Source organism: Gouania willdenowi, chromosome 5, assembly GCF_900634775.1.
Source record: "Gouania willdenowi chromosome 5, fGouWil2.1, whole genome shotgun sequence".
Classification (NCBI taxonomy): domain Eukaryota; kingdom Metazoa; phylum Chordata; class Actinopteri; order Blenniiformes; family Gobiesocidae; genus Gouania; species Gouania willdenowi.
In genome coordinates, this window is record NC_041048.1 from 35,331,237 (window position 1) to 35,353,028 (window position 21,792).

Below are 21,792 nucleotides of genomic sequence, written 5' to 3' on the forward strand. Positions count from 1 at the left end.
ACTTTAATAGACATGATCACAAGCTGGACATTTGTGATATCAAATCTGAGTTAGTTATTGATTGGCAAAGTGTGAAAACTGTGAGATCTTAACGTTCATTTGAAGAATATCCGGATGACTTTACGTTACTCTACTTAAAAACACGTATCTAACACAAGTACAGTCTTAATGCTTTGCTCTAAGCTTCTTCTCTGTGTTGTGGCAGGAGCAGTAAGCAGCGTTGCTAACCACTCCCCTTGACGTGGCCAAGACCAGATCATGCTCGCTAAGGTACACACCGTAAAACCTGCTGCTCTGGCAGAGCCTTTCAAACACTGCTGTCAGGTGATGCCTCGCAGGCCCACAGTGAGCTGAACGGGCCCTCAGCCCGAGCTCATCCCCTCAGAGGCAGCGCAAAGGTAACGCAAGGACAGCAGTGATCAGCGTGTACTCGTCTATCACCTGACGTGGAGCAATGGAGACGTGTTAGTGCACATGGTTAGTGTTAGTCAGTGTAGCTTGTTGCTGCTGCCAGAGAATTTCCATCTCAAGGCTGCTTGTCACAGAGAGGTGAAGCAGCAGGCCAGTGTCCATTTCTGTTCACATCCTCCATAACAAAACCCCCCACTCCTCCCACCTCCCTCCTCTTCTCCTCCTCCAAGCTGCTTCTCCTCTTCCTCCCTCTCTCTCCACCTTTAGCTTCTTGGCTTGTTCACACTGTACGTCTGGATTCCCTCACAGCGTTTTGTGTGTGTATGTGTGTAAAATTGGGGGGATTGAGTTCACTTATCCTATTTGGGCCACAGACACACACACCACAACACGCACGCACGCACGCGCGCACACACCACAGAGGCTGTACTTGGAGAAGACGCAATGTTCTCTCCCTCCTTTTCTAACTAATGAGATACTGGAATTAAACAAAACACCCGACAGTCATTTGGATGTTAGAGTGAGAAGTTGTGTGCTGAAGGTGAACAGCACCAAGACTTCCTGTAAATGCAGCTGCTGCACTGGAACCACCAGCAGAGCACTGGGACTGTGCTGAGGTCCAGTTTAGAGCTTTATAAGGCCCAGTCCTGGATCCCAGTCCTGGATCCAGCTCAGACACCACAACAATGTGAGCAACACACAACGAGTCGCACAACCTTAGTGTGAGTTCAGCTTCCTGATCACATATGTTCTGCTACACCACCTGACTTGGCAGGGAAAACATTTATTAACACTTGGTAACTGTTAGCTACTGTTGGTCGGGGGTCAGGGGCCAATCCCCAGCTTCTATACCTGTCTATACTGATCAGCTCACTGCTGCAGGCCTGAAGGCGATGGTCTAACCGTCAACATTTGTACACTGCAAATGCCCAAAAATGTACCGGAACTCAATATAATTGAGGCAATCGATTGCCTCAATCTTTTTAAAGGTCCAGTATTATGCTATTTTTCACCCATCTCCAATTGTTCTAAGAACCCCAACTACATAGTATTTGAGGTTTATTTTCCCAAACTCGCCTGTTTTTCTGGAGTTTTAGTCCTCTGAAAAGTCCCTTTCAGACCAGGCCTTCATGAATATGCATGAGTGGGCGTAAACACGCATTAACAGTCATTTTCTTCTCCTCTTCAACCTCTTCTGATCACAGAAATAATCAATTTAAGAATTTAGTCCATTGTTTTGTCCAACTGCTGCGTCGCATTGGGTCACAAACAACTCAGATCATCCCACAAAGGCGATACAAGATGATTTAAACGGCTACTAAAATGAAACTGATTGTGAGCACTCACGCTGCTCTTTAGATTATCTTTAAACTGAACATAAGATTGTTATAACTGTGATATTAACTGTAATATCAACCTGCCTTCGCTATGTTTGTTTTACCTGTGAGTTAGTCTGAGTTAGAGGGATCAGCTGACATTCTTATGCAGGGTAGGAGGAGCCAGGATTGTCAGGAGCAGGAGTTTTCAGCCTTATGAGTCATAAGGGAGAAAAATCCAACCCGCCCGTTTGGAGCTGACTTTTTACAAAATGTGGAATATCAAGAGAGGGAGGAAACAGAACTTTTTCAACTTGGCCCTCTGGAATGAGGCTAAAGAAATGTATGTCGCTGTAGCAAAACCATTATAAAGTGATTTTTTTCCCTACAATACCGCCCCTTTAAGCCAATTCACTTAAAAAGTCATTTTTTTTCCAGAACTTAAAACTTGGGATGACTGGGTGCTCGTATTAGTCAATATAACTTAATGTTTTCTGTTAAGGCAACTCAATTATTTTCAGTTATCATGACACAGATGATACACAGAACTAAAAAATGACCACCATAGCACACGTGTAGAGAATGTGTTTTTAAAATGTTTTATTATTATTATAGTTTTTTATTTATTTGCAATACCTTTGTTCTTTGCTAATACATCTACATGTGTATTTATTCACTCATTTTTATTTATTTAACCAGGCAAGGACAGGTTAAAAACACAGTTCCTGTGGCCTGACAAAAGGCAAATCAATAAATAAAGCACAATGAAATATTTGAAGATTTTAATGTAAAATGAATTATTTTGCCTTTTTGTTTAGATTTATATTGATATTTTATATTCATATTCAATGAAGTTTTACAAAAAATCATCATAGAAAGTAAATAAAAATGATTGTAGTATAATTAATATCAATACATGTTGGACAATAGCTATTATTATTCAGTTTAATTTCTTTCTTTTTTTAACTTAATTTTAGAACTTCTGTCTGACTCATTAAAATAATTTTACTAACGCTCTTAAATCTTGTCAGGCCCAAAGCTGTATGAAAATGCAAGTTTAAATCTTTAATATGACAGTTTTTCCTGTTATGTCTCACACATGTAATATGATCTGGTATTAATGTGACAAGTCCAAATGAGCATTTAGACTGTTGAAGTAAGTCAAAGCTGTTCTTTGCTCTCCTTTGGTGGTGTTAGAGTCCACCAGTTCTCAGCCACCAGTATCCAACAGAAAACATTAGGAACCTTGTTTTACAACAAAGCAGAACTCCTGCAGATTTCTGAGTTATAAAACAGTTTCCTTGATTGATCTCCCGTTATTCTTCTATCCTGCAAGTTTCAGGACACCGTCTTGTTATTTCTTCGTTCCTTCACCCTTTTTTTTGCTTCTTTCCCCAATCTCTTCCTCTTCCATTCCTCCCAACATCCATTTAACCCAATGTGGTCCTGCAGCTCTTAACTTCACAGTGATTGATGAAACACCCTGCAGCCTCCGAAACCATATCGTATAATACATGCAGCAGACCAGGAGGGGGCTGGGGGGGTGCACATGGAGTAAGGCGAGGCCGATCAGGATAGGAGGAAGTAGTTAAGTGTGTTTTAGGGTGAACAGATAGTTGGTGGATCAGGATTGTTGGAGAGGCAGTGAGTGCAGGGGGAAGGAAGCCCAGGAGAGGAAGGACTAAAACAGAATGTCAGGTGCTGGTGCGACGTATGGAGGAGTCGAGGCATTACAGGGTTTGTGTGCAATGATGATTAAAACCAAACTATTTATTTGAAATACCTTCTTAGATGATATCATAGGATTTCACTCCGAACCAGTTGTGTATCTCATTTAACAAGCCTGTGGTCGCTGCAGGAAATCACCTCATCGTAAAAAGTAAAAGTACTTTTCTTTAAAAGGTGAGATCTGACGAAAGGGCTGAAAAAGGGCTTTTAGCTCCTTAAACAAACCCTGAGGTACTCCTGCCTGAGCATAAGCTGCCTTATTTAGTACTGCCGGATTGTTTGCTGGAAACGAGGCTAATCACTCTTTAATCTTTGGTACAGAGAAAATAAGATAAAAGAAAATACAAGTCAAGAGAAGCTGCATTTCCATTACCTTTGGAAATGTGTAAAATCTAATAGTTCAATAAAAACTAGTCATGGAAACACCTGACTTTTGAAAAAAAAAAAAAAACACTCAAATATTGCTAAACAGTTTTTGCGCTTTCATGAGGAGGAATTTCAGATGTTTTGATATTCAAATGTATCGCAAAAGCGCCATGGAAGCACTTTTTCCACAAAGGACCTTTCGCAAAAGCCCCACCCCCCCTATTTAATTTTGCTATATCCGTCAACTTCTTGAGTTCGTCCCTTCTGTAATGGCTGGGAGAAGTCTGCCGGTGCATGGTAGTGACTCTTTTGGAGAAATATCTGCACGATATCCTCCAGATCCAGGCAAAAGTGGTTACAATATGCTTTGGATGGATATATTTAACATATTAAATAAACAACAAAGGGGACATTACAACTATCAAAGCAAAAACATACCGGACCAGTCGTGTTCCTGAAATGCTGAATATCTTTCTATCTTTACCGAAGTGACTGCTGGGTAAGTTTTCTATTATATTGTTTCTATCCTCCTTATACTATAAGAGCATTACCACAGCTAATGGTATCTTAATAAAACAAACTGTTAGATTAGCTAGCTAGCTAAACCTATGGGTGACCCAAGGCTAATAAGATAGCAGCTATTAACGCTGCTAAGTGCTAACAAAGCCTGTTAATATAGATTGGGAGACTTGTATGCTTCAGAGGATGTCGACTGAAATATTGATAGTAATATGGTAATATGGTAGTTGCTAATAACTGTAAACACCAGTCGTCTCTGTTGTCGTCGCCCCCCTCCCCCCCATTCACTAGGCATGTTAATGTATAGTTATGTCAAGGCACTGTAATATCTTTCAACACTTTATTTAATCAAAAATCAAATCAAATCAAGCATTATTGTCATTTTGCTGAACATAAACATAGTGCATACAAGATGAGATAACGTTAAAAAACATACACATCTCCCATACCCCCCCCCACACACCACACACACCACACACACACACACACACACACACACACACACACACACACACACACACACACACACACACACACACACACACACACACACACACACACACACACACACACACACGCGCACATTGCTTCAGTTGTGTTTTCGCTTTGGGAACGGAAAGAGCACGACTCCCCCAGCCAAACTCTTGGGGTAACTGGTATCCTACTTGCACAAGCCATGAGCACACCACTTCACCATTGTGCTGCTCATTGTGAAGCACAAGGTCTGAGTCCTGATTGGACATTGACTGTTTGTGGGCGGGGTTTTGCTAAAAGTTCATTGCACATGATCACTTCTCTCCAAGAAAACATGGCGCGGTACGTGTGGAGGCCAAGACATTTCTTTGCACTATACTTAGAAATTATTAGTGCCACATTAGACATGAAACAATAACGGAATGCAGTGTTATAAGGAGGTTTGGAGCGTCTTCCTGCTGCAAAGTCTCATGAGATGAGATTTCACAGGAGTTACAAAGCTAAACAACCTTGAATGGAAACGTGTTCAAAGGACAATTATACTTGGTTGAACCTTTAGAAATATCACTTCTATTTAGGGATGCAACGAATATTCGGTCACCGAACATATTGGGCTGAATATTGCAGAAAAAAAAGCAACATTCGGCCTTTGGTTTAGTGAGCAAGTCCGAATTGTAGCGTGTGACGCAATGACGCAATCAAACAACGTGCAGTGATTTTCAGTCGGAAAAGTGTGTGCGCTTGCTGCAGCAGCAGCTCCTCCTTTACACACAAACACAACCAGACTCTCTCCTTTCTGCTTACCGCTTTCCATCGTTCGTCACTGGATGATTGAGACACATCTTTACTGTCCTGTTAAATGATGATTCTGTCAATGCAACAGTGGTTTGCTCCTATCCAAAGATGGGCAAAATGTGATGTGTCAGATCTGAGGGCCACATTATTAACATTCAGGTCAGCATCTAGAATAATGACCAATCTGAGCATTAACACAGGCAAGATCAAAGGCTTTTGTCAGTATTTCTGTTGTTTTGTGCATCTTTTTTCATATTATTTATCTAATTTTGTGTATTTTTCTGTTATTTTTTGTGTATTTCAGTTGTCATTTTGTATATTGTTCTGTTATTTTTGTACCTTTTAGTAGATATTTTGTGTTTTTGTAATCCTTTTGTGTTTTTCTGTAATTTTGTATGTGTTTCGGAGTCATTTTATTTATTATCCTTGTCTGTTAGTATATTTTGCTGATTTTTTTGTAGCCTTTCTGTGTATTCTTGATAATCCTTTTGTTTACTGTTCAGTCATTTTGTAGTCGTTTTTGTCATTTAGTACGGCCACACAAAATTAGCTCAAGGGCCACACGTGGCCCCTTGCCACCAGTTGCCTATGCCTGCTCTAATCCTACTGGCTGGATAAGTTTGAAACCTGTTTTTGGACTGCAATGAAACCTTTTTTCTACGATATTTATCTGGTCCACTTATCATCCCTGACTTGAATGTATCTTTCAACTGTCTTGTCGAGCCCTGAGAACGTGAACAATGAGTATAACAGCATGACAAACTCACTTTCTCCCTGACACTGGTGTAACTGGAGAAGGTGAGAAAGAAAAGACAGGAGAGGGAAAGACACCTGGCAGGTAACGACACAGGGAGAGCCTAGAAAGTAAAAAAGCTTGTTCCTGCACAGAGCCAAAGGCCTGTAGGTTCTCTGGTGCATACCTCCTACAAATTGCTGGGGCTTTAAAGCTGTAATTATGGTAATAGGCCCAATTGCAGTGTAGTGAAGCTCTAAAGTGCTTCCATGTGTGTGTGATGCCCCAGAGACTCTCAGAGACTCTCGGAGACTTTGGGTGAGCAGGGAGCATCCCCTCTGTGTAACCCAAGGGTTGCACATCATAATGGCATCATGCATTAATCTTTTATCTTTATGTAAACCAACATTCTAGTAAATATAACTGAAAAAACTCCTAAAGTTTGCTCATCTTTGACTGTTTCCATTTTAGAAGTGATTGTTCCTCCATCGGATAAATTGGTAGACAAGTTTTTCCTTTTTCATCATCATCTTCCCTCTCATCTGGATTCTATCGGAGTATTTCAGTTACTGAGGGTATTTCTTAAACACAAACAGTCCTCACTTATGACCAGTAGCCTAACACTATATGTGGGCGCTTTGTCTGCCACCAGCTCTGATCCATTAGAGTTGGGTTTGGTCCGTGATGTGAGTACCCATTAGTTCATGGTTATGTGTGTCATCAGGCTCGTCTAAATGCTTTCCTACGTCTGGTCCAATATCATCCACAGGTTTAAGTCTCATTCTCATCTATTCCTGATGATGAACTTATGTATTTTAAAGAGTTTATTTTCAATGGATGAGGAAAATGTCTGTGTGCATGTAAAATCCATCCATTTTCTGACCGCTTGTTCCTTTTTTCAGGGTCTCAGGGTTCTGCGGTGCCTATCTCCAGCTCTCAATTGGCGTTATCTGCGGGTACAACCCTGCACAGGGCGCCAGTCCATTGCAGGGCAACACACACATGGACAACCATTCATACTCCCATTCCTTACGGGCAATTTTAGAGGCTCCAATCAACCTAAAAGTCAGGTTTTTGGATTGTGGGAGGAAGCCAGAGTACCCGGAGAAAAAACCCATGCAAGCACTGGGAGAACATGCAAACTCCACACAGAAAAGACCCAAGTGTTCACCTCAGGACTTGAACCCAGAACCTTCTTGTTGTGAGGGGGACGTGCTAACCACTAAGCCGTGTAAAATGTGTCCTATAATTTTAGAAATCAAACTGATAAATGTGCTTGTACCTCCTGCGATGTCTTCAGTACCCCTAAGGGTGCCTCTACCCCTGGTTGGGAACCACTGCTACAGTGTATGACTTCATTAGACATCCTAAAGTTACTGGCTCGGCTGTTTTCACACCAGGATAGTCCTGGACTCTGACCAAATGGGCAGAGACATCTAATGATTTATATACAGTTTGCGTTCACAGGAAACTTTCTGATCCACTTGACGTGACAGGAAAAACCCTGTCAGTTACGGAGCTGCTACAGACTTTTCTTCAAACTTTACTTGTGCTGTAGCTGTCAGTCAGCTCTCTGTCACAGAGATGGATTGCATCCACTCCGAGAGCTCCAGACTTCATTTGCCTGTTCACTCCGGCCCAAACGAAGCAGACTTTCCAGGCAAGTGTAAACTCGCCTGTAAGAGCGAGTCTAAATTTGCCTCTAAATATTAGCACTTTAATATTAGCACTCCTGGAAGTTGTGAGATTGAAACCCAGCGCATCCCTCAGATTTTTCTCTTGCATTTCCCAAGTTAAACTCATCGTTGTGTTTCTCAACACAGGCACATTATCCGTCTGAATGAGTTACACTGCCAGCAGGGAACACTTTCCTTGAAAGCCGTGTCTGAGTAGGGTGTGGCAAAGGATTAAAAGCTTTCCAGCAGGAGAATGCCTCAAGCATCAACGCTGCTTTTCACACTTGTCTTCTTCCCAAAGTCTATCCTGGTGCCTTGAGCTTCTTTGATGCTCCACATACATTCCTAAAGGTCTTCTGATAAGGTTTGCTGCTTTAATGTGACCTTACCTTAAAGTGTCAAACTCAAATCCGGCACTTTGGAGCATCCAATTTGGCCCGCAGGAGAAAGTAAAATGAGAAAACGTGAATCATTGTGTAGGTTAAACTCAACAATATTTGCACGGCCCGCAGTTTTCCCGGTGCTTATATCGCATATTTGCAGTCATTTTTGTTGTTAAACTGCTGAAAAGAACTCAAAATGTTTACAAAATCTTAATTTTTTGCAAATTATTACATAACATTTCCCTTGATTAAATAGAAATTGGTCACAAAATCAAGAAAATTTAAAGTGACGATCCTGTTGAGACTGATGTCTGTCACTTATTGCTTTAATATAGTTGGTTTCCTTACATATTTTGTATTTATGTAACGTACAAGTGCAAACTAGAGCACAATAATGTTGAAATTACTCATTTTCACGCAAAAAATCTGTGGTTCACTTGAGATCAAACTGCTCGGTATTTGGCCCCTGAACTAAAATGAGTTTGACACCCCTGCCTTAAAGAAATGGAGCTGTTGGTTACATCTGAATAATATTGAACTAACACAATAACAGAAAGTTGTAAAACATTAATACCACATTCAAGTTCCAGAAATGTAATTACACTTCTATCTGAATTCATGTCTAATCTGTCAAATGGAATTTTTACCGGAATATTCAGCATTAAGTTCACCTGCAAATGCCAAAAATGTCCACAAGAATAAAATAATTTTGCTCAGCAGAACCAGCACAACCACTGCCAAGACAGTTCCCTGAGCCAAATGCATACATACCGTCCTGTCCAGCTTTTGAACTATATTTAGCACCAGTCCCCAGGAGAGTTGCTGGGCCAACATTAAGAGGTTTAAAGCTTCTACTGGCTGGCCCGCGATGTCGTAAGTGGGTGGGAAACATTGAGTAGGGAACATCAGATCTATGGCAGACAGCATGGTACAGGTGGCTCCAAAACCAGACAGGAAAACAGGATGAGTTTAAGAAGAATTCAAGACAAACTCAAGGCAAACAGGCATTTGCAGTATGGAGGAAGATAAATAAAGCCCACCTTTATCTACTTTGCATTTCATGTTCCATAAGCGTAGGTCTTGCTTGAAGCTCCAGTTTCAGACGTTGATGGTATTCATCAGATGGAAAGAGAAACCTCTGACTCACGTCTCTGTGTTTATTTGAAGCATTTACTCAGAGACTCCCACACCTTCTTTTACATTTGTTCATTAAAGGTTCAGATGTTTGGAAGTTTTTTTTTTGCATATGCTGATTTTCCCTTTTGTAAAGCAAGAACAAAAGGAGAAGCTTTAGTTTTTCTGTCATTGATCCTTTGGAATAACTTTGGACAAATTCTCATTCCTTGAGTAATTGGAAGCCTAACTCGATGTACTCTGGCACTGATCAGGAAGTTGGATCTCACTTTCTGGCTGAAACCGTTGGTTTTGAAGTTTCCATTGCAACGTGGGGAAGAGATTGTCTGTGTGCTTGATTAGAAACACAAAGGCCACAGTTACATGCTGTTTTCTTATTCAGAATTACTTAGTCCGAATTAAAGTATTCTGCTTCGTGTTTACATGGAAATAGTAATTCTGAATTGAGGTTTACATGGAAAAACACGTTTATTCTACTTTATTTATTTCCGCTTTGGTTCTGGGGGTTGGGAAGGGCTCTGATTGGACAGGGGGCGAACGTGACGTATCACGTCTATCGGAAAAAAACACACAGCAAACTCTTTCTTTTCAGCTACACATAGAAGACCACATGAGAACTGTTTGCTCTTTTATTTTGATTTTAGTTTTGAAGCAGCAGCTCAACAATAACATACTGTTTTCACTTTCGTCAGCTGAGCAGGAGAAAGGAGCTAGAAGACCGTACTTGGCCAACCAAAGCCAGCTGTTAATGCAACGGTTGCTCTACCTCCACGATACTAGATTTTGAATGGGAGGAGAACTTTATGATGACCCGTGTGTCATTAATGAACCTTGGTGTCATGGTGCGGGGCTTCATGTGCCCGATGAAGCCTGTTTTGTTTGCTGATGTCTGTGAATGTCCGCTTGTTTATGCTTCCGTCCATCCACTCTTTTCATTATACGCATGTCTTTTAAGGCTCTTGTTAAATAAATAGTCTTGGCTTGAGTCTGGGCGGCCATCTTGGATTATGTTGTCACCAGTGCGCCATGCGCAGAACGACTGAAATTAATTTCAAGCGGAATTAGAAGTTTACAAGATCAAGCAATTATTCCATTTGGAATTTTAATCAGAATGAACCAGCCACCTAATATGCATTTAAGTTTAATTCGGAATGGCCATTTTCATTTGGAATTATGTGTTTACAAGGTCAGTTTAAAGAGGATTATTTATTTATTTTTTTTGTATTTAAAGTGGTATTAAAGCTGTCATGTGAACGTGGCTAAAGAAAGACAGTGGTGACTGAAGGACGATCTATCTACGATACTTTGTTTGGACTCGTTAGTCTGCGGTAATCGCAGACGTCAGCAGCTGCAAAGATTTTGCAAAACAAGTCAAACGTTTAAAATTTAGAAGAAAGCAGGTGCGTTTGATTTAACCTGCGAGAATCTGAAACCTGACATATGGGACGCCGCCGCAGCCAACGGCCTTCCTCTGCCGACTCCTTTTCTTCACTTAGTGATGCTTAGTTTGTTTAGTTTGGATCAAACTAAATTTAGTTAATTAGAAATCAAATCAGACACAAGTCCTAACACCCCAACTCTCCTTCCATGATGAATGTGAATGCGTGTGTTTCTCCAGACACACACGCACACACAAGCACGCAGGATTCTCATCCATTACATCTGGACGAGAAGAGGCCCTGGCCACGTGAGCGCGGGGGGCGTTTTTCTGGCCGACAGAAGGTGTTAGTCGGCGAACACACGGCAAGAGTTGGACAGATGAAAGAAGCGGTGGAAAAACATCAAGACACAATCAGTCTGCACATGTGTTGGAGAAGTGGACGATGCAGGAGGAAAAGGAGAAGGTTACCAAGAAATCCCCCAACAAGTGAGCCAGTGAGTGGGCGATGCTGGACCTATAGACACGGATGGATGGATGGATGGATGGATGGATGGATGGATGGATGGATGGATGGAAGGAGGGACATGTGCAAATGTCATCTGGATATCAATCATGCACAGAGACGGGGGGGGGGGGGGGTGAAACCTAATCCTTTAAACAGCTGTGTGGACAGTGGGTTCACATCCTTCTACTCACACGTCAGCAGCTCTGAGATCCCCCCCACAACCCCCACCCCCACCCCACAAGGCCTGAGTTAGACTACAGACTGTTTCTATAAAAACTACACCAATCACTCCCAAACGTGTTGATATGCAGACAACGTTCAGACCTGACCTGAGCTGCTTTTAACAATTTACAAAACACTGAAAAACATTCTATGAGATCAGAGGGAAACATTTGCAATTTTTGCTGAATTTAACAAGATTGATTATGGATTTAAAATATTCAGGTGTTATATACATAAATGCTTCTTGCATTTGTTTCCTCAGGGTTTTTTATTTTTTATTTTATCTTTCTTTCTTCCTTTTTTTTAGGTTGGAAATTAATGTCATATATTTAATTGTATTATTGTATTTAATATGTATTTATTATTCATTATATTTATTTTAATTAGAAATGATGAGTAAAAATGATCAATATAATGATTTCCCTCAATGAGGGTTTTGGGTTAATTAATATAGTTAATATAGTTAAGCAGTTGACGCGCAAGTAATCCACTGTCTATTTCACGCTATAATAAATATATTAAAATTACAAGTTCATATAATTTCAGTCTGTAATGACTAGATTTTCTCTAGTCAGTCCATAGTAATAGTAATACTGCTGTGCTCTACACTAGAGATGGGCAACTTTTATCACACGGGGCACAAAAAATATGACTGTCTGAACCATTATCAACATTAATATTAGGATGTGTTTTTTTTAAGTATTTTTATGCTCTTTTTGTATATTTTTCTGCCATTCTAATATTTTTATTGTTTTGTGTGTCATGAGTATTTATGGCCTTTTTGTGTTTTTCTTTGTGTATTTTTCTGTCATTTTGTGTGTTTTTAGAGTCATTTTGTACATTTACTTTTGGGTCCGTGCAAAATTAGACAGTGAGCCGGCATGTGGCTCCTGGGCCACTAGTTGCCTGTGTCTGCTCCACACACATTAGTCTTGTCATTAATGATCCACTGATCCACAGTTGTAGCACATATGTATAGGTCAGTAGTCCCCAACCCTCGAGCCATGGACAACTTGGTACGAGGACGCAAAGAAAGAATACTTTTTTCTAATGTGAATGTGTTTTATTTTCATAAGTTTCTGGGTTTTTTTTATTTTGAAAAATGGCTATTCCACTTTTGCCTCGCATCACGTCTTCAGACAAATGCCACTTGATAAGACTCGGCGCAGTAGAGTAGTGAGGCATGCAGACGCTGCAGGAGAGAGCACAATTGTATCCTACAGGAAGTTACAACCATAAGCAGGAAGTTGTGGCACAAGGAAGAAAATGTTGACAGAAATGAATCGTATTAAAGTCACTAGATAAGTCCTTAGATTTATCTGTATCTCTTCTTCTCTGCAGACTCTTTGCTGGCAGTATACCTAGAATGACCTTCATCAGCATTGGTGGTTTCATCTTTCTGGGTGCGTACGAGAAGGTCCGACACAACCGTGTTGTTGTCGTAGCGCGGTCCCTCTGAGCTGGGAGTGCAGAAGCAGAGAAGTGAACCAATGTTTCTCAGCGTAGGAGGATGTTTCCTCTGTGATGTCACACCAAAGAAGAAGAAACCAAGAGTGGTGTCACGAGAACCAGAGTGACTGCGTTTCCCAGGATGCAGCATTTCTGCTCGTTCGTTCGTACTCTGCAGATTTGTAACATGAACTTCAGCAGCAGCGTGGTTGTTTAAAATGAAACTGTTTTAATGAATGTGTGAATGAATGAATGTCTTGCGTTCTGTGAGTAAAGATGGTCTTTTTTTAAATGTCTAGCCTTATATGTCATTGTTTTCCTTCGTCTCTCATTGTAATATGATCAGTAACGACCCCACTGGATCTGAACCGACCTCATCCACCAACAATGAAGCACTTGTTGAATGTTTTCACAAGCCACGAGTAGTACTTATTAACACTTTCATTTTATTTATTTATTATTTTTGTTCATCACAGATTCATTGTGAGTATAATATCACATGAAATATATCGGGAAAACTTAATTGCATTAATATTTTTAGTAACATTATGCTTTATCCATACAGAGAATATATATTTCATATATTATTTATTTTGAGTAAATTTTGGGTATGGGCAGGGTCAGTCAATGTGGTCATCCTAACTCGTGTTTAGGTTACTAGTGCAGTGCCCGTAGGATGTATGAATATATTTAGCACTGTAATATAGGCTAGCATACATCTGCAGCTTGCAGAGAGAGAGAGTTAGAATTAAAAATTAACTTTCTTCTATTGATTCTTGTTTTTAATTTTTTCTATTTTGCCATTGAAAGAGGCCATTACGTCTCAAAATAACTTCACTAATCAATCGATCTTTATTTTCATAGCGCCAATCCATAACACGTGTTATTGCAAGACACTTCACAGAAAGCAGGTGAAAGACCTTACTGTTTTCTTATCTAATTACTTCATGACAATTATGCTTTAGACCCACATTACATAATAAATATATATTTTTGTTAAGTATTAGAATATCAAATTTAATGTCCAGCCCTCCTCATTTTTCTGGGCTTGGGACTCTGAGAGCACCTATGACATCATCAACCAAGGAACTTGCTTTATTCAAGAGAACACATTTCTTAACATTGAGCAGTTCTGAGAATGCATTTAAGAAACAAAGTATTAAGGGTGTCATTGCAGTCCAAACAAATCAGACATTGCACACCCTTGAACCAAGCAGCAGCCATGTTGAAACTCTCAGCTCTGTCTGTCCTGAACCGCAGAGATATTTGAGCCACAGACAGACAGAGATTCCTTGCTTTATAGATAGATAAATGCTATGCAAGCTACAGTTGTACACATTTTGTCCTAAAAAAAATAGTGACATAAGAAAAGAAAAACCCAAACAAAGCCTTTTGATTTTTATGAATAAAGAGTTTCTAGACCATAATGTGTCAAACTCGAAGCCCGTCCACCAGAGCAGCTAGCCCAGCCCACAGGAAGATTTTGCTCAAAGTAGAAATTACAGTAAAAACACAACTTTTTGTAAATCCCCTGTGAGTTGCAGATATGCTGTAATACTGAATTACAATTTTTTTTTTAATCTTAAATGTGGAAAATTCTCGCAAATTATCCCACAGAATTCTGGCAAAGTACAATAATTTGTTGCAAATTCAAGTAACTTTGACCAACTGCTTAACATTCAGGATATTACAAGTACATTTTTTACACATGAATGTGCAAACTGTGACTCCACAATTTGAATTCTGTGCTTTTTACACAAAACAGATATTTTTAATCCGGCCCACTTCAGATCAAACAAAATCGTCTGTGCCCTTAAACTCAGTTGAGTTTGACGCCCTTGTTCTCGACTTTCCAGATAGTGGAATGGGGGTTAAGTTGCTTCTTCACGTAATCACCCTGAACGTTTCACCAAAGCCCATTCTGGCTTCATTTTGGCGACGGATCAGAGAAAAACATGCAGCAGGGTGAAGAAAGACAGCAAAAAACAGCCGATTTTTTTAAAAATGTCGGCAGAAATAACTGAGTTTTTAACCTTACAGAATATAGCTACTTATTTACCTGCTGTGATGCATATTTATATTACAACAGAGGTTCTCAACTTGTGGGTTGAGGCCAACAATTGCGACACCATTTTCAGTGGGTCACAGGCAAAAAGCAACAAAAGCCCGACATGGAATGACTATTGGATTTAAGCCTACCTGCAGTAATGAAATAAAGCCTCAAAAACACAACTTGCCAAATGATCACACACTGTATTCAGCTGTAAAATGAGGCGGTGGTGACGTAACGGTTAAGGAAGCAACCTTGTAAATGGAGGGTCACCGGTTCGATTCACACCCGGGCCATCACTGCTCGTGTTGTACGTCACTTTGGACAAACGCGTCTGCTAAATGAAATTGTAATCTTGTAAAATGTTAGCTTGACAATAAGCCACACCTACTTCCTTACTTTTGTGAGAAAGTGGATATGGTAATGCCGCCATTCTTGCTCACGTCCTTGTTTTGAAAGAAACCGAGCTAATCAGAGCCGTACAGAAAGAACGTCATATCTTCTGCGCCAAGCAGTGTCAAAACAAACATGGTGCCGTCACAGAGAAACCGTTTAGAGCTTGGTTTCTGTTTTAAAATACATGCATATTTATCGTTGAAACCACAACAAGAGGCTTTAAAAACCTGTCTGTACTGTACTACACAACATTTTGTCGGCGTTGTTTAGGAAAAATGATCCACACTTGTGCGCTATTGTCGTCACGTCCGCTCTTTGTTTGATTGGTTACTCTGTGCGCGTTTGTTCCGCCCCGCTCTGCCCCAGAGAACTCAAACGCCCAATGAGAACTTCCAGACTAATTGCCTGTATTAAACATTGCATATTCAAGTCGATAAGGATGGATTCCAAGCTAGTAAAATGTAGGATGTTTTGGCCAATAAGAGGCTTGGTATTTGCAGTTTTTCGAGGATTCACAATTTAGCTATAATTTTATAGAAAATGAGAAACAAGCAGAAGTGGCCCTGCAGTGACGTTCCAAAGACTTCTAGTAAAAAGTCCACTTTGTCGGAGAAGCTTTGGCAGAATTAGTGAATTAGTGCCGAACCAACAAACTAAAGCTCTGCTGATATACGGAGCATCCGTCAGAATTAGAATTAGTGCCTTCACCGTGTGACGGATAGCAGCTGAAGATAGATGAGCGCACAGGTGGGACTGAAGTGCTCGTCAGCGTTCGTTCTGCTGTTTTTCACATCATCACTGGACAACAAAGACTAGTGTGTGATTGGTGGAGGCTATGGCTGCGGTCTGTCAGTCAGCCATGACAAACACCCATCTGGAATAGGAATTTAGGTGTGTGTGTGTCTGTGTGTATGAGTGTGTGTTTACGTTTACATTTTTACAGCAAATTTTGATTTTGTTTTAATGACCGTTTTGACTAAAATGCAACTTAATTTTAGTCAAAATTTAGTCATTAGGACAATTTCATTATTAGTCTAGTTTTATTTACCTAAATGATATTAAGATTTTAGTCGATATATAGTCCATAGAATCGGAAATGTTTTATTGGCCGAGTACAGTTTTTAAGACAGCACAAGGAATTTGACATGGTAGTCGGTGCGTGGAACAAAAAACTAAAAAAAACAAGCTGCAACAATAATAATAATAATATTATTAATAATAATAATAGTAAATATAAAGAATGAGGATAAATATAAAATATAGTGCAGCAGGTAATGTTTTCATGGAGGTGGTGAGATACTAAGTAGTAATAATGAAATACTAAGTCATAATTGAGATACTTCTTCATATAATGAGATACTTAATACCGTCCCATATCTATGGAAGCCTATTCAAAAAGTAAAGTAAAAAAAAAATCAAAGGAAAGTAAAATAATAATTAAAAAAAAATGCTCAAGTCATAATTATGAGATATCATATTATAATAAATTACAAAGTAATAATTGTGAAATAGTGTCTTATCTCGTAATCAGTACTTATTATCTGATTATTATGTAATACTATCTCATAATTATAACTTGTGCATTTTTCGTTGTTTTACTTTTGTAAGTTTTTTTTTTTTTTTACTGCCGGAAATGGTCTTTCATAGATATGGGATGGTATTAATTATTGTAAATATGTCATTATTATGACTTAGTCTCTCAATTATGACTTAATATTTAATTGTTATGTGATAGTACCTCATAATTATGACTCAGTATCTCAATTATGACTTAACATTTCATTATTATTTGATTTGACTTAATATCTCGTAATTGGGAGATATTGTGTCATAATAATATAATAATAATAATGCATTGGATTAGGGTATAAGCGCTTTATCATAGACACTCAAAGTACTTTACAGATCAAGGCATTATTCTTTCACTCCACACTTGGTGGTAAGCTACTATGTAGCCACAGCTGCCCTGGTGTGTGATGATGGTATCAATCAATTCTAAGTGTAAATACACTCAGATTTGATGTGATCAATGCTAAGACCACATAATCACAAGATTACGATTGGATTTCGTCCCATTTGACAAAATGATTCATTTTTAATAGTTGACGAAAATATAAATATATATTCTTATATAGATTCATTCATGTGTTTTTATTTTTTAAATGACAACTTTTTAGGGGCTAGTGTGTGTTTCAGTGTGTAGAAAAAAGAAAATCGACAAAGTAAATGATAGCAAAATGTGATTTTATTAGACACTTCACTGGTTTAGCTTCCACACTGGTACACTGGTTTCAGACTGTTGGCTGAACAAATGACTCCCAACAGTTCATCGATAGTTCTACTCAGTAGGTTCTGATTGGTGGAACCAGAGCACCAGGTTCTCACTGTAGCTCCATAAAAACACCAGTTTACACAGCGTAGTTAAGTATGAGAAAAGGAGTGAATTGTGAGCCAGTGTAATTCAGGAGACTGCAACACATGAGCATAACTCACCCAACGACAGCAGTAACACAGCGGCACACCAGTGTTCACTGTCCGGTTCACAGTCCATCAAAATGTGTGTTTTTACGCCAAGTGTTTCAAATGAAAGAAAAGACGTAAAAGGAGGAGATACTCAAACAACATGAAGGTGTCACAGGGAGAAGCACCAAAGCTAACGCCACTTTGATCCAGATGTCAGAGAGCTAGCTTGGGCTAGCTTAAGAGCTAAATCTTTTTTTGAGTTGCACACTTAAGTATTGAGTAACAATCCTACCAAGAGTATTTAGCTTTTATTGTGAAGTCCTGTTCACCAAGCCAATCTTTGGCTCTGCAGTCCAATAGGCTGTGCTAGTGTAGCTGTATGCTAGCTACTAATTAAATAATTAATAATAATTAACAAAAAAAAATAAATCAGCCCATCAAAAATGTAAGCATTACAAAAAAAAAAAAAGAAAAGCTCCCAAAGAAGAATTGTATCTTAGATCAAATTACAGTAAAAGCTAACAGGCTAGTCGAACACAAACCAAGGATATGCTAACGTTTAAGCTAACACGTGCGTAACCCCTGTGACACCCTCTGGAAAAGCCTTAAAGTGTAACTAAACCACAAAGTGACTTTTTTCTGCTTAAAATATCTGTATTTGAGTATGAAATAGTGTTGCTGATTGATCCACAATATTTAAATTTGGCCTATTTTGTTGTAAGAATGTGAGCGTGACTGCCCTCTATGGGTTAAAACGTGGCTTTACAGTCAAACTTTGATGTTAGCTGTAGGGGTGTAGGAAAAAAACGGTATGGCGATATATCGCGATATTTCACAGTGCGATTATCGCATCGATCCAAAAAATGTCCAAATCAATTTTTCTAATCATATTTTTTTATACTATATTTTAAATATTTTTATATTTCCCGGTCACCTTGTTAAACTTCCTCACTCCTCAGTGCATTTTAGTTCGGAAGTTGATTGCACTTTATTTCCATAAAACATACTGAGCACTGAAGCTAGACGAACTAGAATGGTTACTTTAAAAAAGAAAAAGAAAAGAAAGAAAATAATTTAAGAATGTAGACGGACAGAATTAGAATCTGTTATATAAGCAAAACTTTAACTTTTTTGGAAAAAGTAATTTCACGCTTTGATAAACTTACCACTTGTTTTTGATATTGGTACTTGAATCACAGTTTACTTGTTCTTGAAAGTACAAAAAAATGAAAAAAAAATTGTATTTCATACCATTTTGTATTTGTAAAGGCGCAATTTGTAATTATTGATACTGAGATATATCGCAATTTGTATCGTATTGTTTAGTGTTGGGATATATTGCATCTTGACATGCAAATTGTATCGTCAGATTCCTGGCAAAACCATAGCTGGTTAGGAGGCAGTTTTCATCACAAACCACCACTGTTGGCTCCGCCCCTCCCTAAAAATTGAACACCTAGCTACTGTTAGAGAGTGGGCGTGTCTTAATTGTTCCAGGGGTCATTTCTGAATCTCCAGCCTATATTTAAGCCAAAAACTTTGGGTTTAGTTACACTTTAATAGTTCATTCCACTGTGTTTGACATATGTGCGTCCAAACATCATGAAATCAGGGTTCTCACCAGGAATCTTTCATAGCGTAGGCCAGTGGGATCACGAGGTGCACCCAATTTTATGAAGTAAAGCAAAATGTTATTATGTTTTAATCTTTGTTAATGCCTCACTTTCAAATGTAAATCGGGTATTATGTGGGACCCGCAGGAAACATTGGGTCTGTTTAGGCTGTACCGATTAAAAAAAAAAAAAAAAAAAAAAAACAATAGAAAAGTCCCCTACGGTGTGATGTCGCCCCCGAGGCTAGTTGGCCGCTATGCTCAACAACACTGGCGAGAACCCTGGAAATATCTCCTTCCTGCATTCCTATTGGCAGATTGTGTAACCAAACTGCGTGTTTATGAAAAGACAGTCATTAAAAAGTGCTTTAACCACCTGTGAGTCGTCCATCTGTGCCTGTCGTACCACAACCAGCTACGGCTAAGCTCCGCCTCCATACAACTACAATGCATGTGGATCACGTCTGAAAGAAAGGCCGTCACCTTGTCGATAAAAAGGAAAACATTCAAGTGCAATGGCGTGTTTGTTTTGCTTTAAAGTGTACCAGTATGTGTGTGTCATCAGTATGTCACTACAACAACAACAACATGAACAACAACGGCTTTCTTTGATCATGCAATAAGGCACCACAGCTGGAGGATGAAAAACGCTGAAAAATGCGGTTTAAGAAAAATAAAAATACAATCACTCCTTTCTTTAGTCATGCACATAGATTCAGACACTCTGCTGTAAAAGTTATATAATATATAAGAAAACTCTTATTTACAGTCAAATGTCCCACAGTATATTTGTCTCTTCCCCTGCACACACACACACAGTACATACATACACACACACAGTACATACACACACGTACCTTCATACACACACAGTACATACTTACATACACACACACACACGTACCTTCATACACACAGTACATACTTACTGTACATACACACACACACGTACCTTCATACAAACACAGTACATACTTACATACACACACACACGTACCTTCATACACGCACAGTACATACTTGCATACACACACACGTACCTTCATACACACAGTACATACTTATATACACACACACGTACCTTCATACACACAGTACATACTTACATACACACACACACACGTACCTTCATACACACACAGTACATACTTACATACACACACACGTACCCTCATACACACACACACACACAGACACACACACACACACACAAAAACACATACATACATTCAGTATACATACACACACATACACACACACACACAGACACACACACACACACACACACACAAAAACACATACATACATTCAGTATACATACACACTCACACACACACACACACAGACACACACACACACACACAAAAACACATATATACATTCAGTATACATACACACACATACACAGTACACTATACAAAGTCCCTACATTTACATGCTTCAAAGGCAAGTCACATTTTTTGGAGCGATAATTTTAATTGGTCACCTCCCAGAGGAAGGTTTTAAACGTATATACAGCTGATAACGCTCAGATGGGACGCCACCCACTCAAGCTCCGTCTTCACGCTCCGGATGCCCCTCCCCCTGCTTGACCTCCTCCCGCTCCTGGCGGTGCGTGTCAGTCCACATCCAGGAGGCTCGCCGTCGTCCGCCTCGGTTTGAGGTAGCAGAATACTTCCCAGTGCAAAAAAAACAAAAGAAAAGAAGAAGTCCAACGTTTACAGCGTAACGTAACATAGGTCCTGCTAGTCACTGGATCTCCTGAGAGGGGCGCTCTCACTCTCGCTCTCAGCGGCCCTGAGGGCGTGTCCATTGGACAGGAGAGTCTGTCTGAGCTCCGCCTCACAGTGTGATGCGAGGCCACTGGTGGCACTGGTCAGCCTTACTGGTTTGTGGAAGGAGTCTCTGTCTTCCTGTGGTGAGGTGTCCAGCGTGTGTCCCACTCTGCTCCCTGGTCAACATCACAGGAGGCGTGTGAGAATAGTGGCATGTAACGAGGAATGTGTTTATATAAAGCTGTGATGACAGGAGGGGCTAAAAATAATTCACTGGTATCTCCTCCTAAATCATCCCAATTAAACAACGTGTCTGAACGTGCGTCTGCACATTTCTCTGCATCGTTTCACAATCTTCTTGAAGGCGCGTCATCGATTAACACCTTGATTACATTAAAGGCTAA

At 39.6% G+C, this 21,792-nt stretch overlaps 2 protein-coding genes across 3 annotated transcripts in view; one reads left to right on the top strand and one right to left on the bottom strand.

Annotated features, from left to right (window-relative positions):
* slc25a26 (solute carrier family 25 member 26) overlaps positions 1 to 13,384 on the top strand; it is a 79,335-nt gene extending 65,951 nt beyond the window's left edge. The window contains exons 8-11 of the mRNA XM_028446973.1: positions 206 to 238; positions 325 to 398; positions 3,382 to 3,464; positions 12,985 to 13,384. Of these exons, the coding sequence (XP_028302774.1) occupies positions 206 to 238; positions 325 to 398; positions 3,382 to 3,464; positions 12,985 to 13,102 (308 nt within the window). The 3' untranslated portion in view covers positions 13,103 to 13,384. The remainder of the gene's footprint in view (positions 1 to 205; positions 239 to 324; positions 399 to 3,381; positions 3,465 to 12,984) is intronic.
* Positions 13,385 to 20,927: 7,543 nt separating this feature from the next.
* Positions 20,928 to 21,792, bottom strand: part of lrig1 (leucine-rich repeats and immunoglobulin-like domains 1) — a 50,925-nt gene continuing 50,060 nt past the window's right edge. For both annotated transcript variants that reach the window (XM_028447281.1, XM_028447279.1), the window contains exon 18: positions 20,928 to 21,564. In XM_028447281.1, coding sequence (XP_028303082.1) covers positions 21,359 to 21,564 — 206 coding nt within the window. In that variant the 3' untranslated portion in view covers positions 20,928 to 21,358. The remainder of the gene's footprint in view (positions 21,565 to 21,792) is intronic.